A 16,572-nucleotide genomic window follows, 5' to 3' on the forward strand; every position below is an offset into this window, starting at 1 on the left:
TGATTTATAAAGAAAAGAAAATTTGAATGTTTACCTCTGCAAAGATTTTTAGAGGATTTCAGAACGACTAGTTGCCAGTCTAAGTAACAAGAACGTCTCTAGAAAAATGATCATTATTCTACCAAAGTTCAGCATCAGCTAAGTGTTAAAAACAATGTTTCCTTGGGATGTTTCAGGTGGATTTTCCAAACAAAGTTTATTTCTGTTCTGTTCAGACTGAAAATAATTATCCTGCAACATATCAACTTTAGATTCCCTATATCAGTGGTCAAACTTCACATAAAGGACCCCTAAACTGATACAAATTAGACCACGGACCCCCATTTGATAAGATTTTTACTATTGGATGTTTTATTACAGAAGGTATTTGAAATCCATGACCAAAGTAGCTATTCATTATGTCATTGTGTTATTATAGGAATCTCTAGGAACCCCCTCAAGGACCACTGGCGGTCCCTGGACCCCACTTTGAGAACCACTGCGCTATATAGATAGATACATGTATGCAATATTCTACATAGTGAAAGGCATAGACTCTTTCAGCCAAACTGACAGTGGTGCCAGTGTTGAAAAGCCACTGTAAAGTGACAGACAGGAACAATTAAAAGAATGTGACACAGCCTCTGCTCAATTAACCACAAGTATCTGGTGAATCGTTTCAGAAGTACAACAGCAGATTGAAACTGATAAATAAAGGTGCCAAAATCCAAATAAGAAGCTTGAATGTTGATCAAAAATCAAATAAAAACTTAAGTCACTCAGGGGTGAGATACGTTCACTTCACTTTTACATCTGTTAAGTAATTTTACCATCTTATGAAACATGCAAAAATAAGGCAACCAGTATCAAAATAGGCCCAAATACAAGAAAACTAAAAAAACAGAACAAAAAGTTATACTGTACACGTCAATCGAGATATTTAAGGAAGATTCTTGTAAGATGTGGCAATTACGGATGTTGAATTTTTTGAGGTGTAATTCCACTGAAGCTTGATGTTGGCCCCGAGTCGAAGACGACTAAAACAACCCTCTGTAAGCTTTTCCAATGTCACTGTAGTCTATAAATTTGTAAGAAATCCACCATTCAACTTTAATTTCTGGCATTTCCCTGTAATTGGGGCAGTGGCTTAAAAAGAAAAAGCAGAAGAAAATGAATTAATTAAACACATGAAAATTATATAAAACATGAGAGAGAGCATGGTTTGAGGGTTCACAAAAACAATTTCCTGTGAGTCAGTACACAGCTGGTACACTGGAGGAGATGAAGGACACACTCCCTGCATCTGATCCCAAGAGTGACGACGAGGACAGAGAGAGACAGGGGCAATGAGAAATACATATGGATTAATGCCAATGCTGCTCTTTTTCCAGGGCTGTGATGGGGAATCTGATCGCAGTGCCATGAGGGTCAGGACGTGGGACGGTGACAGATGCAGGCAAACGGAGCTTCTGTCGCACCTCATCAAAGAACCACAGCTCATGCAATCAAAATAGCCACCATGGCATGCACACAGTAATACACACACTGCAGAAAAAAAAACACATTCACATCTACAGGTTACCTTGCTCAGGGGTGCTTGTCCCAGAGCGAGGTAGTATTCTAGGGATTTGGACCAGTGGTTGTCCTTGGGTCAGTAAGCTTACGTGCTTTACAACTAACTTTTCCCAAATAATTATTTATTTTAAAAATTTCTTCTTTATCTGAGACAGAGAATGAAGGAGCTGCAGAAAAAACATGCAATGCTAACCACAAGCTGTATCTTAGCTTGCAAAGATATAACCACATTACACACAAACAAAGCCCACAAAAAAGAGAGCCAGCTTTTGCTTTAGCTTTATTGAAATAAAAAACCATGCCAGCAGCTAATGTTGATGCATTATTACAAATGACATCATATCAAATCCTTTATTATGTGGTGTCCAGGATCTCGTCTTAAAACTCCCATCTGATTCTCATCACAAGCTCCCCTGACTTCTAGTCTTGTTAGAGCCAGTCAAGTTTCAATTCATATTAGTCCAACAGGCACCAGAGCAACAAACAATAAGGAAGAAAAGGGGAGGACAGAAAGAAAAGAAATGAAGAAAGGATTACTGAAGGAGAATAAAGGTAGTAAAACACCATAAAGCAAGTGACATTTAGTCTAGTCCAAGTGTTATTTTGCAAGGTATCATAACTGCTTTTATGTCACCGAATTACAACAAAACCCTGTCAGCATCTCAAGTGGGATAATTCCCTATTATGTGTGCTTTTAATGACCTCATCCTGTCTAAAAAAAAATATATATACTGTATGTATACAATATATAAATGGTTGAATGAATGATTAAATTTTCAAAACAAAGCAAAATTCTAGTTTCAAATAATGAGATAAAAAGTAATGAAACACAATCACGCAAAACAGACTTTAAAGACACACACATCACCGGAGGAGAAATAAAGACAATCGGGGCAGAAAGACGGAGGAGGGATAGTTAATCCTCAGGGTAAATATTTAACAAGCTCAGCAATTACAGTTAGGGCAGAGACCTAACATGGAGGAGAAGGGAATTACAGCCTGCTGACTGTCAACACACACACACACACACACACACACACACACACACACACACACACACACACACACACACACACACACGTTCTCATGGACCTACTTGCTTGGGCATGGGAAAATATACATACCCTGACCTAAAATAAGAATTAAATGAAAAACATGGGACTTTGAGTTACACACAGGCTGTAGGCTATGAAATGATGATTTAGAGTTTTGTGTTATTATCATTATTTTTTTAAGGGGTGTTACCCTCTGGACTTTTCACTGCATGCTTTACCTGTGCGATGACATACTTAAACCTGATTATATGCATTTCTATTGTGTCCTTTCAACTGGAGATGTACATACAGTATACAGGGAAAATAAATTGTCAAAGTGCAGCTATTGTTTCTACTTTTCAGCTTGGGAGTTATGTGAAATAGCACAGGAAATCATCTCAAGTCATATATTGTGTCTGTAAACGCACCAGACTTGAATCCCATGGAACATGATGAGTAAGGGAAACTGAGGTGAATCCCTCTGTCTGATGTCGCCTTTTATTTACAGACGCGCACACACGCAGCCTAAGGGTATATTTGCATGCAGTGCATAGGTACAGACTGTTTACTGTGCTCCACCCATGAACTGTCACGCAACAGGGCAACTCAGGTGCTTCCCAAAGCACCTGCTACTCTTTCTCTGAACCTTCTCACACCTATAAGTCAATAAATCTATGTTTTAAAAGGACAAAACAAATCCAACCTGAAGCCAAACCCTGTACTCACTTATTCACAACTAACTGAACTGGACATCAGTCATGACTCAGTGGCAACTTCACACAGTCCCCCCAGTGGACAAAAAGGAGAACTTCATCACTATAAGTAGAAATATTTTCATCCTTCCTCTATGAAACTGTTTACAAGGGCAAATGAAACTTAAAGTTGGTTTCATGTCATGTTTTCAGAAAATGACTCACTGCTCAAAAAAAAAGAAGAAAAAGAAAGATGAATGTGACTGTTGTTCCAGACCACAGGAAGGATGTGGACGTGTACATGTTGCTCATCTTAGATTTTTCTGGAAATGCTCTGGCTACACTCCATGTTTAAATATCAGTGGAAAAACTGCAGTTGTGACAGTCAAGAGAGTTGACCAAAGAGTGATGCACACAGAACCAAATCCCCCATGTTCCACTCTAATTAATCTCATTAGTGTAGCATCAAAAGGCAGCTAAGCTGGTCACTTCAGCCGCTGATAACATGGCCTCCAGCAGAGGAAGAGTAATCAAATATAGGCTTTGCCATTGATGCATGTTCAAAGAGAAATATCCTAAAATATTTACAGATAAATGCCACTTCTACTGCTCTTTTGAACGGCTAAAATATGAGTGTAACTCTGAGGTGAGCTAAGAGAGATGATATTATCTTGTTTAGCTATTAGCACTGCCAAACAATACACAAGCAATATCAGCTTTCAACAATTTCTGCATACCTTTCAACACTTTAGCACTTTCACACACATGACTGAACCATCTTCATTTTCTGACCCATCACTTTACATCACTGACACTCAGCGTCACTCTGAATTGAGGCAGCGGTTGTGGTCTTTATCTCTGCGTGAGCCCTTATCCAGGAAAGGCACCTTTAATAAGTCCAATTAGCACCTGTACTGCATTTTTGCGTGATGGCTAAGCTAAATGAGCATTCAGGGTAAAATAATTGAGTGTATGCGTGACTCTGGCCAGCAGGATGCCAGTTGTTGAGTGACATGCCAAACCAAGGTGGCGGATGATGGAGATTAAGGGTAATGTAAGGACCAGAGGAGGAGAAGGTGAAAGACGAGAGCCACATGTGCCGAAGAAAAGAGCTGGTCAGACCAACACAAATCCAATTGCCAACTTTTCCACGAAAACAGCTTTCAATGAGGACTTTCATTTAGAGTAGGAAGGCAGTGAGGCCTCCCTTTCCCCCTCAACCTCCTTCTACTTTATCACCCACATTTCCCGTGGTAAGACAGAAGGAGGATGCTCCTTTTTTTAAAAAAAAACCCTTGTCTTTAGAGCTGTCACATCCAGCTGTGCGAGGGGCCTCCATGTTGATAAAGCAGGCACCAGCAACAAAATACCTTCTCAAGAGGCCCATGAATATTTGAAGCGCATTGGGAAGCAACACAAGGAGAGGGAGGGAGGTATTCGCTGGATGGTGGGAGGGCGGGAAAACACGTGTGGACCATTATATACCTCTTAATTACATTAAATGTCGTCACAGGGACCTTCTTATAATCATCACGAATCATCTTCACTGACTTAATAAAACTTCAATTATAAAAAACACACAAGACTGTAACAACACAAAAATACATTCCCACAGCCATGACCATACAATATAGGTGCCGCGGTCTAAACAAAGTTTTCTGTAGACAGTGCATCCAGATGATGCAGACCAGTAAACTTCCTTTAATGCAACCAATGCTTGTTTATCTTTAGCCCCTTGAATTCCCAGGCAGTATATCTGTTGGTCTGAATTAAAGTCAGTTGATGACATAGAGCCTCTGGGATTCTTACTCATGAGGCAGACAGAAAAGTTCACAGATTATTCCATAATTCTAAGAGATTACTATAATTTTACAGGCTAGTATTATCAGTCCCCCATCAGCTTTTGCCCCTATAGTAAATTGCATTGCACAATACAGCTGCACATAATCTTTTTCTGTGTCTGCCACTTAATTGTGTTTGACCATCACACACCAGCCTGATTGCACGAGTGTTTGACTTATACAGTTTGGTGGTAAGCAAGATTTTTCGGCTTCTAACAGCCAATATGTTGAAATTATATTTAACATATTTAAACTGATTATTTTCATGCCAGGGTTTCAATTCTACTGAAACCAACATAAAACTACCTATAGGGCCAATACTCATTACGACCACTACTAATAATACTGATAACTTAGATACGTGTCATCTTATCAAAGTGTTTCATTACAATCAATTTACATAGATTATGGGGTTTCCATAGCCAGCCAGCATATTCAAATTATATATATTATCATATCTACATATCAAAGATGAAACATTGATCTCTATGCCAATTTAAAGCAGCTGATATCCCACTATCAACCCCATAAATGAGTCTAACCCATATCAGCTCAGCAAGTCTCTATCAACTTGAAGCCACACACATACACACACACACACACACACACACACATTCACATACACACATAAACCAAATATTCCAGCCCCTTCCCCTAAAAATGCAACTTTTCTGACCTTCTCTACCTTGGAAGAAGCTTTTGACACGGAGGTAGGAAACTGCAAGGCGCAGCACGGACAGCTTGTCCAGCTTGGAGATGACATCCGGGGGGAACGGCAGCAGGCTGGCCAGCCGGTCCAGCTCAGCGTTCAGCCTGTCCCGGTGCCGCTTGGACGGGTTGGTTTTCTCATTGGCAGCGGACGGCTTCCTGATGATGAGACGGACAGAGGGGAGAGAGAGCGAGACGGAGTTGAGACAGCGTCAGGGAGAGAGTGTGTGTGTGTGTGTGTGTGCGTGTGGATAGATAAGCAGTAAACATGCTTTAAAATAAGCTGAAATGTTAGAATTATTTCAGCTAAATGGCCCTAACTCAGTGATGTGTTTTTTCATATCCTTGATAACACTGACAACCACCTCAACAAGAAGTAAGTGGCACAGAAAGTTATGAACTTTTTTAACTTCACTTGTTGCAGCCACGCTTCTGTTAATGACAACGTTAGTGTAAATCTGAGCCACCCTACATGACACAGGCCTGTTCATAAAGCTTACACAGTCAGCTTGCCAACCCCTGACTTTGTTGAAAAGATTATGCTATCAATTATAAGTGATATATATTTCCTGGCTTCTAAACTGTAGAGCCTTTATTTACCACAAAAACATGCACACTCATATCAACTTAGTTTCTGTGGAAAAAGTGGTGACTGATTCATAGGACTGTTTATTGTGTTACTATTTGTTTGTTTTTTTCTTTCTTCTTTTTATGGATCAATGTGAAAAATAGGGCATCAGACTATTAAAGGAAGAATGGGTTTGAATTTATTTCTCAGAAATGGCTTACAAACTTATTCCTGTCAGTTTTGTTATATAGTTGTTCCTCATTGTTAGGATAGAAACCACAGGGTCATGTTTTGTCTATATGGTAACCAACACACCTTGAAAACCAAGCACAAACACATGATCATATAAACCATACTCTGCACAAGTCCTTCTTTCTTTAAACTGTATTTCCTTTTGACTCAGCCTTCCCCAATTCACCATGTACCACACTTCGTATTTCCTCTGATGACAAATCTCTTTATTTTATTTTTTCGTTAGAGAAAACTAATGATCTAAGAGTTTTGTCATATCACATATTTCAGTTCCTATAAATTATCTCTCCAGGCTGATGTGAAATTAGTTTTACTATAGTAATATCTGTATTTACTAATACCCACTGTGAGTGTTCAATCTTCTCAGTGGCTACTGTTATTAAAGGTATTGGACATACGGCACTATCCTCAGTGCCGCAGAGAATGTAACATGGCCCTAAGGCACCGAGTTATTTGTGTATTTTAGTATGGTGTACGCAGCTTTACCAGTGGAACTTAACATGATCCACATATGTAATGGTCAGCTCCAATTTCCACAGCTGAAAGTTTCTGTTCACCTCCACAGAGACAGAATACTTTTACGTGAATGCTTCGACTTTGTTTTATTATGATGGCCCACCTAAAATTCATATTTTACAGTTATTACTACTGAAAAATATCCAAAGGAACATATATGAGTGTCAAAATTTGATTAGATTATTCAGATTAATTTTACTTCACTTGGAAGTTCAAAACTATGCATAAAGAACCAAAACAAGATCATTATTCCAAAATTAAACAAAGAAACAGCAATGAATAACTGGGGGCACTGAATTATTATTCAAAGTCTTAAAACGTCTTGTGTCGTAACAAGCAGACTAGAATTTCAAATGTATATTTCAGTACACATACAGCAGTGATTTGATGTGGCAAAGATTTCCTTTCAGATCAGCAGCAAAGGCAGCGCAAAACATGAAAACTTTATAAATGCCACAGGCCTTGTTAAATTACCACTTCCCTCTTCAAAATCTTATATAACCTACATTCACTATTCATGACATCAGCTGACAAGATTGTCCAAAAAAAAAAAAGTAGCCCTCAGTTTACCCATCATCCACCCCCATTTCTGGCTTAAAATTAAGCTATGGTGAGTGGTAAGATGCTTTTAAATTAATTAAATAGCTTCACAATAAGTGCTATATTATTAATTGTATGTTTGCCATAAAATAAGTGCTATGATCACTAGTATTAGGTCTATAACATGCTATTCTATGCTGCATTTCTATCAAAACTGGCAGCCAATACAAACTGGAACTTTTTTATTTTCACACCTTCATGTTGTTGCTGCGCAAGAACTTCCTGTAATTCATTATAATATATCTACTCTTCAATCTTACTTTATGTCTTTAGTTTTCCATGCACATTAGCAAGCTAGAAAAAAGCAACAACATTATGTGCAACCATTTGCCACAGAACATGGATTTAACGGACACATTAAGCAGCGCTCCTTAACTGTTTTTGGATGGGCTTCCTCCGCTTTCTGCCCGCATACATGCAGTCTCCCGGAGGGATCATGATCTTGCGCTCCGTGGAGGTAACAGGTGCGCTGCGGAGGAGACAGAGGGACGTTAACTTTACATGTGGCAGGAGATACAAGCTTCACACATGTGTTAAGACCATGTGCATTGAATTTTGCAGGTTCAGACTTGTTGTTACACATTAAAAGCCATTCCTTGGGTTAAATATGCTGTAAATCCCTGCACCCCTCAAATGAAAGTAGGATATAATAACCCTAATTAAGCAATAATTAAAAATGCAACAAAATATTATGTGTGAATTAGCAAATAATTAAGATTTATGCCATATGACTTAAATAATCTACAAATAATTACCAATAGTTACAATATAACCTAACACAGTGGTGCAACTTATCTAATTAATATGACGTGTAGCAGTAAGTAGCTGTAAGAGTGTAGCAGAAATGCTGGATCCTTTGAAATAAGCGATAACATAATATCACAATTTAAAAAGAAAAATCACATCAAAACGTCAAAAAATCGTCAAAATAGCACTAACCCAATGTCTGTGTGGATGTCAGTTAATTCCAGTATAGTGTTGTTGGCTGCAAAGCCACATTCACTTTAAGTGCAGAAAAGAGATGCGTCTCCCAGGGTGCACCGACTCGGTAATGCCAAATGATAAATCCAAAGGAAATCAAATAAATCGGAGAGGTCCTGTACGAGCTCCGCGCTGATGTTTTCATCAGCTTTGCACTGCTCGGGGCAGATGTTGGCTGATGCTTTATACCCAATTGAGTCGCCTTCACTTCCTCGCGTTTCAGGTGGCGGATTCCTCTGAATGACATGTCGAGCTCTTCGCACGCAACTCTCTGCCTCACAAACACAGAGCGAGCGCAGGCAGGCACACACACACACACACACGCACGCACGCACACACACACACACACACGCACAGGGCTTATGCTGCTTTCAGGTGTAAGACTGCAAAAGGGAATTACCGCTTTTCGGTTTTACATCGTTATTATATAGGCCTTGGCCAAGTAGCCTATATATTTGTAGCATTTTTTTTTACATGCTATAATATAGAAACTGGATGACGAAGGTTTTCTCACTGAATTTATCATTCATTATTTCCTTTTTGACAAATGGGTAGTCTAATATTATAAAGTTGAATGTATACACGTATTTTCTCTTGGTGATTTTGTTTGTCTCACTAAAGGAAAACTCACCTACACTCCACATTGTATTAGTGTGCAACCTGTGTTAAACTGTATATATTTCCCGGCTAAAATACGCTTTAATATGTGAATGGTTTATATATTTACGAGGAGCACATGAAAGTAGCAGAGCAAAACCGGACTTGAGCGCACAGCCGCGCGCAGCACACACACATTTCGTGAGTAGCGCGGGGAGAGGCGGGATCACACGCGAAGGGCAGCGGAGGCACAAACCTCCGGATTCACACCGAGGCGGTCCGCGGTCGACACCACTCACGGAACCGAGGCTTTTGCTACAGGGAGAAAAACACATTTTAAAGCCGACACGCTGCATTGGACGGAACCGAACGCCAAAAATGAGCTGAGTGGATGAAGCGTTGGTTCAAACTGGGTTTATACCTTCAAAACAAAAGCATGAATGTGCCGCGGATCTAATAGCCTACGCTTTGTTGTGTTGTGGGGTTCGTCTGGAATAAAATGTGACACCACTGTGAGTGTGACAGGAATAATCAAATATATAATCATAGTCGTGCTCTTTTCTTTTTTTTTTTTAGGTTGTGTGCAATTTCGATTATGGGTTTACTAATGTTTACTCTTTCGGTTCACCTGCTCAGAAATTATTAAAACGCCTCTCCCTTACGTAATCTTTACCATTTTCAGCAGATGCAATAGCTAAATCTTCCTATATGCCATTTTATTTTGAATGCTATCACCGGAAGTGCTCTGATCATCTGGTTGATTTGACTGAGCTGGATTGAGAGTCTACTCAAAATATTGGACACGGTTTTACCCATTAAATAAGCAATGAGACGCATTTGGAGACAGTAGTTCTGACAGGAGCCGTCCTGTGGGCCTGATGCGGAGTTATACGACCTGAAATCACCGCGGCACAGAGGAAAACATTTCATTCTCACTGGTTACGAGAGATTTTCCATTATAAATACTTGCTTTATGCTTGAAGTAACAGCGTGACTGTGTAGGTGGTTATTTTCAGCCTAATTGTGAATGGTCGAAGACAAAGATTCATTGTGGCACATTTAATCTCGAGGCACCTTAGAGAAACCACATTTTTATGTCCCGACACCGTTTCCAAACTTCAATATGTCTATTCAGTAGTGGCGCTTTAGGATGGCCAGACAAAACCAGCTGCGGCCAGAGATACCAGAGATACGCAAGTGGCTAATAAGTGAGGCAGGAAGTACACAAATGCCTGTAGAAATAAATGGACAAGGGACAAAGACACAGACTGTTTAGCGGTGCTCTGGTATCAGATAGGACAGGATCCTTTCACCATGCTCACATGATCCTACACTAAAGATGTATGGTGTTGTAAATGAAGAATGCACATGTTAAATTGGGTGCATTTAACATAGTCCTACTATGTTTTACAGATTAAGAAATGAAAAGCCCTGGTTGGTCTATTCCAATTCAAATAAACATCAAAATGCTTTTCTGTGTGTTTTTAGTTTGTGGAGAAATAAATGTTTTGACTTTAAAATTTTGTTTTTTAAATAACACTTTAACCTAATAAAGTATGACAATGTATTGCATCTACTGTGTGTTGTCATTGAAACAATTGTCATTGTCATTGCACTCAGCTGACCACATTCACAGTATGCAGGCTGTATGATAGTCTACTTACTGCGCTGCACCCTAGTGTACAAATTCATGCACTACAAACATACCCTCTGAGCACACACAGCTTATTGTGTATTTATGGGTAGTAAATCATGCAAGGCAATGGCTGAGATACACTTCTTCTTTAAATAAACATGACATAGTGGAGGAGAATCCCCTTGGTGATGATGTGCCACATGTGATCACACACACACCTACAGAAATAAGGATAGTACATGGTAATACACTCAGGCTGTAGTATAAAACAAAGAAAACAGAAACATGTACACGTCATAACAATTCAAACCATAATTAATTCAACACAATTAATTCAAACTTGATCTTTCACTTTTTTCACAAATAATTAAAAATATGCATTTAATTTGATCACACTGTATATTCCTGTAATATCTCCACTCAAAGACAGCCGGACAGTCCAGAGTCACATGACCAATATGTGGCACTGTGATGTGGCTCCACCTACTAAGATTATTTCCGAAAAGCTCTGAGAAATGTTTGTCAAACTAAAACTTTAATCTGTAAGCTGAGACCCTCAGAGGCCCACAGTGGCCAGAGAGCTTTTTGGCAGCATGATGAGTTGAGAATTAATCACCACTGGTCCTCAATAATGTCAGAACTGATGCATTCAGTGTATAAAAGAAGCATGGCAATACTGTCCTCATTTTTCCATACTCTCCTGACTGTTTTGAAATGTAACAATCAGATTGCATCTTTGAGCAGATGGCTGTCTATACTCTCGTATCAGAAGTGCCCATCAGGGGGGCTGTTTAATTTGTTGTGACAGGTGGGGTTGGGGTCGGGGATCTGAGAAGGTCCTAAGGTCCTGTTAGCACTGTCAGTGGCTGCTATTAAAGCTTTGGTATCAATGTAAATCCACTTGCAACACTATCCAAGCTGCCTTCCAGATTAGCCCAGGTTTAAAGCTCTGCTAACACTGCAGGGGCAGACCTTCGCACGCAATCGTGTGTGCGTGCGTCAGTGCACGTCTGTGCCCATGTCAGTGCGCACACGGTAAATGTGTGTGTGTATGTGTGAGTGTGTGTGGCTAAATACAAATTTCAGAATAATGACCATGGAGCGAAATAGGGCTCAGTGAAAGCCATCTGGCAGGTGCAATAGTGTGGCTTTCATTGATTAAGATGTCTCTGTTAGCATCACCATGGGAGTTCGGGAGACATGCAGGGCTGTGACATGACAAGTCTGATTCTAATGGACATTCATAATTAATGGGATGGTCACTATAGGAAAGTACCACACTTACACTCATTTCATCTCTGTCACTGTCACTTAGTGCTTTGTGTCACTAAGCGATCCATGATTGCTCAGTGAGAAGCAAAGCTATTTGTCCAAACATAGTAATCTTGACTCATTTGCAGACAAATAAGCGCATGTTTGCAAGAAAACTATTAAAGGAAACATGGTCGAATATAAGTTGTTGGCCTAAATTTTGTCCAATCCTAACAATGGGTGGGGTCATTATAGGGGGTGGCTTCGCTCGCAGATGACCCTGGACTCAGAAAGCGGGAGGAGAGTTCACAGTCTGCTGCTGTTGTGCCATTGCAAAGCAGGAATGGTGTTGTCAGGATTTGTGGAGCCAGACCTTAATCCATGACAGCAGATAGATGTTAATGGACAACACCAGCTCAAGCAGTCCTTTTAGGTCAGGATGCATGTTCTGACCCTCGGGACCTGCGGGAAATACTCTGCAGACATATGGTTCATGTATGCATGCGTGCCTTCGGGTATGCAAAAACAATAGTGCAGTTTGAGCTGTTCATGTAGAAATGCTGCAACAATAACACACTGACCCTAAACTGTTTAATACCACAGCTGAACAGATTAGTGTGTTTTTTTTTGGGACAAGGAATAGATCTGGTTTGATCTCATGAGACCATGAACCTTAAATCAGGACAAAATTAGACAATGAACTTTGACGGCACAGAGCAAAACAGCCTGCAATGCTCAAAATCACTGGAAATTATGAGTACTGCAAAACAGAGAAGCATAACATGTTGAATGGGAAGTATCAGTGGTGTCAGTAAAGAATGATCCTCGGATACTGATCTGTAAAACTGAGATTCAGTAGTAAATATATGTACACAAAACACGGCATTAGATAACACTGAAAAGCAAATAAATATTTAAGTGGTTCATGTTTTATCTTATCCAAGTAGTATTAGGGTTTCAAAAGAAATAATACCATGCCTCTGCATCTGTACCACCATACCTGTAGCTTTGTGGCTTCAAATAACATTTTATTCAACTTCATTTGCTCACAAGTAATGCTACGTGATTACAAAGGAATTATGTTGTAATAACTTGTCAAAAACTAAAAAAAAGGCAAAGAAAAAATCTCACACATTTGAAAACAGACAAAAGATTTGATGAAGATTTGTGTCAAACAGGTTGGTTAGTCAACAAAGCAATGATCCATTAATTCTGATCAAACTTGTGTTGATCATGAGTATTAGAGCATTTCATCCCACACTATCCTACAGCAACATAACAGGTTGTGCAGTTCAATTTCAGTAGCCTCAAATGAGTATTTTGTGTTTTGCTTTTGACATATAATGAAGCCGCATCATCCAGTGGAGCCAAATACTACAAGATACACCTCCAACTCGTGCTTTGCTGTCACGTTTCCGTCGGTCCCTATATCAGGAGCTGTGTCAATCGGTTTGAGAGGGAAAATTTTGTGTTTGGACTCTGTGGGGATAATCTTTTGTTGACATTTGGATTTGGGTTTTTCAAAGGTTGTTTCATGGTCAGGACAAGGGTCAGATGGAGGTTGTCTTCCTCCTCCGCTCTCCTCAGTCGTTCCTTAATCTGCTCCATCCCACGTCTGCGGTTCTGTGTCTGTGTGAGAAGTACACAGAAAGACAGGGGGGTACAGAGAGATATAAAAAGGGCTACAGTGTTGTGTAACACCCAGGATGCTGGGAAACCCTGCAAGCAAATGAGTCACTTTTGCAAGAATGAATGTTGACAGTGGAATGCAAATGTGAAATCAGGCAGCAACTGTTTGTTTGGACATAGTTTGCACAAACAATTCACAGGAGTATGATAGTTGTGCATGTTGGCTATTGTTCTGTACTGTAGTTCTGCTTAAAAAAGTAGTACAGGTTGATGGATGTGTCAAAGCGCTGTCAGGTCTTCAGTCAGAAAAAGGCAAAGCAGAGAGGGACAAACTGAAGTGTAAAATACGAGGTCACTGTGCTCAGAGACAGAAGACCACAGGGCTCAGCTCAGTCCTCCAATCCCTGCTCCCCTCTAAATCACACAGAGCTAAGAGACCAGGCCTCACTTTGGCTCATTCACATTCATGTTCATGACCACCACCTTTCAAATTAAGCACACATACACACACACACACACACACACACACACACACACACACACACACACACACACACACACACACACAGCCAGAGGCCGATGGCCACAAAGTGAAAGTCATGGTGATGGCATCCAAGCTTTTGGAGAAGACTCTCAAAGAAACAAAAAAAGACTATATCTGGTAACCTGGGTAAGATGTGTCACCACTGGGAGAGAGTAAGTCATTTGTTTTGTATTTCATCCCAACCCAAAATTTTCCACTTGCACACCTGATGAAGCAAAGAGCCAACACACCATCACAATTCATAAAGTTAAAAATATTGTATTGCTTTTAACAGGTAAAGCAAACAGGAGGGATATGTTCATGTTTAGTAGAAGACAGTATGACACATTTTCTCCTGACCATTATGTTAAAAGGAACTGCTCCTGTTGAGACTCCTATTGGATTTAGTTTTGTGATAGTCTGCCCTCAGTTTCTCTGTTGAGGAATACAGTATGCATTGCTATTTGTGCTTTAGCAAAGCACAGGGCATGAAGATCGGAAAACTTTTAATCATTTCAGTGAAACTTTATCTCTATTGGGGATTCTCACATGAATCCGGTTTCTTTCGTCAGTCTGTTTTACCACACAGACGAGACCAGTTTCAACCTCTGAGGCCAAGACTGTCAATATCTCACCAGTTGGAGAGGTAGCTGAAAATCCATTTAGAAATAAATTTAACATCCTCCACAAAGGAAAAACAGAAGATGGTTGCTATTTTCTTATTCATTAAACAAACAATCTTCTGTCTGAGTCACTGTCTACCTCACTGATTTTGTGACTTCCATACACCCGTGATCTATGTCCACTGTTCCTCTGTTTCTCTGTTTCTGCAGCATGACTACTGTACTGACAGTTACAGACAATCTTATTAAATGTTATTCAATCCAATCAAAACCGTATGTGAGTGAAAACAATTGAGAGGAAATTGAATGAGTCACTCCATTTGCTGCCCACATGCCACAGCGATGTTAATACATCCCAAATGTATTTCTCTCTCCTCCAGTTTCTTACAGCTCACATATGACTGTACATCTGAGCACTCAATCTGCCACAGTCCTGGAGAGGAAAGCTTTCCTACACTGAGTGATGCTTTTCATTAAACTCTACAGGAACCCTGTCGCCTGCCTGTCGGGCCAGTCCATATCCAGGTCATCAATAATGATTTCAGCAACGCCAGTGTGTTGCTATTTGGTCATGTTTTGGGGATAGTCTGCTTTTCTGACTTTTGGTTCAAGTGGTTTGAATCAATCGTCATTTTGGATCAACACATTTTTCAGCTGTTCTTGCTCACATGGTGACAGTGGCTTCAACAAACAAAAACACAAATATCTGACTCGTCATCTGCTACTGAAAAACCTTCAAACCTTGATCAGAGGTTCCCAGATAACATGGACAATGGTGTATCTGCTAAACACTGATGTGCAGATTGATGTATGTGCCAAGTTTGACACTGGAAGGCTGTTTGCACATTCCTCTGCTGATATAGGAAATGTACATACGAGCAGGATTTTGTGACATCACATAGTTTGAAGGCAAAATGTGCAGCACTAACTAACACATTTAGATTCCATAGATGCATCCATAAATTCTGGATTTTTCAAGGAGAGAGATGGACCTTCAATAAATTGTAGCTAAAAAGAAATTTTGATGGAAAAACCATATCAGACACAGATTATTTTTCAAAGCAAGGTATTTAAATATGTCTTAAAACATGTCTGGTGGGGATAGATAAGTTGTTTCAGCTCCTAGACTAGGGCTTTAAACATATGGCTGCTAATTGACTACACAGCTACAACCCTGGAGGTATTAAAGCAAGTCTATTAACACTGTGGTTACAAGTGGCAAATCCAACATGATGGTAATGCTATAATAAATTGTGGCACAAGTAGAGAGGAGTCAACAAGCCAGCAAAGTTACTCAGTGTAATCCATCTTACAATTGCAAACATTTGCAGTCATAAGCCACAATAAACCACTGGTCATACCAGACCAAGTCTGGCTGGTGCAGCAAAACCACTGAGTGCGCAGAAATGAATAAGACCGGGTTTTATTGTAGGTGGATGAAAGTTTTCATTTGCCAGAGAACAACATAATATGTCTTCTTTTAAAAGTTACATAGTCTCACTTAAATGTGACTACTACAGCTGATGAGGAGACGTCGGTCTGAACAAACACATCACAGAGCAGGGTC

The 16,572-nt window shown here is 39.9% G+C and overlaps 1 protein-coding gene across 3 annotated transcripts; it reads right to left on the reverse strand.

Annotated features, from left to right (window-relative positions):
- Positions 1-1,816: 1,816 nt before the first annotated feature.
- LOC111648840 (aryl hydrocarbon receptor repressor-like) lies at positions 1,817-8,989 on the reverse strand. 3 transcript variants are annotated; one of them, XM_087171225.1, is made up of 4 exons: positions 8,705-8,989; positions 8,142-8,234; positions 5,798-5,988; positions 1,817-1,974 (listed from the first exon to the last, which is right to left on the reverse strand). In XM_087171225.1, exons 2-4 carry the CDS (start codon positions 8,201-8,203, stop codon positions 1,892-1,894), a joined length of 336 nt encoding a protein of 111 aa, XP_087027351.1. In that variant the 5' UTR covers positions 8,204-8,234; positions 8,705-8,989; the 3' UTR covers positions 1,817-1,891. The 3 variants fall into 3 exon arrangements, with proteins under 3 accessions (XP_087027351.1, XP_023254335.1, XP_023254334.1); XM_023398567.2 differs by having other exon boundaries at positions 1,817-1,979; positions 5,807-5,988; positions 8,705-8,987; XM_023398566.2 differs by having other exon boundaries at positions 1,817-1,979; positions 8,705-8,987.
- Between the last annotated feature and the right edge of the window lie 7,583 nt (positions 8,990-16,572).

This window comes from Seriola lalandi, unplaced genomic scaffold (genome assembly GCF_002814215.2).
Source record: "Seriola lalandi dorsalis isolate HSWRI2012SDOR001 ecotype SW California unplaced genomic scaffold, Sedor1 jcf7180002049658, whole genome shotgun sequence".
In the NCBI taxonomy this organism is placed as follows: Eukaryota; Metazoa; Chordata; class Actinopteri; order Carangiformes; family Carangidae; genus Seriola; species Seriola lalandi.

Bases quoted from the DNA above. Each gene is read 5' to 3' on its own strand.
- LOC111648840 (XM_087171225.1), bottom strand. From the start codon at position 8,203: ATGATCCCTCCGGGAGACTGCATGTATGCGGGCAGAAAGCGGAGGAAG. The intron at 5,989-8,141 runs GTTAAGGAGCGC...TCTCATCATCAG, and splicing joins AGGAAGCCCATCCAAAAACA to GAAGCCGTCCGCTGCCAATG. The intron at 1,975-5,797 runs GTCAGAAAAGTT...TAACAAGACTAG, and splicing joins CTTCTTCCAAGGTAGAGAAG to AAGTCAGGGGAGCTTGTGAT.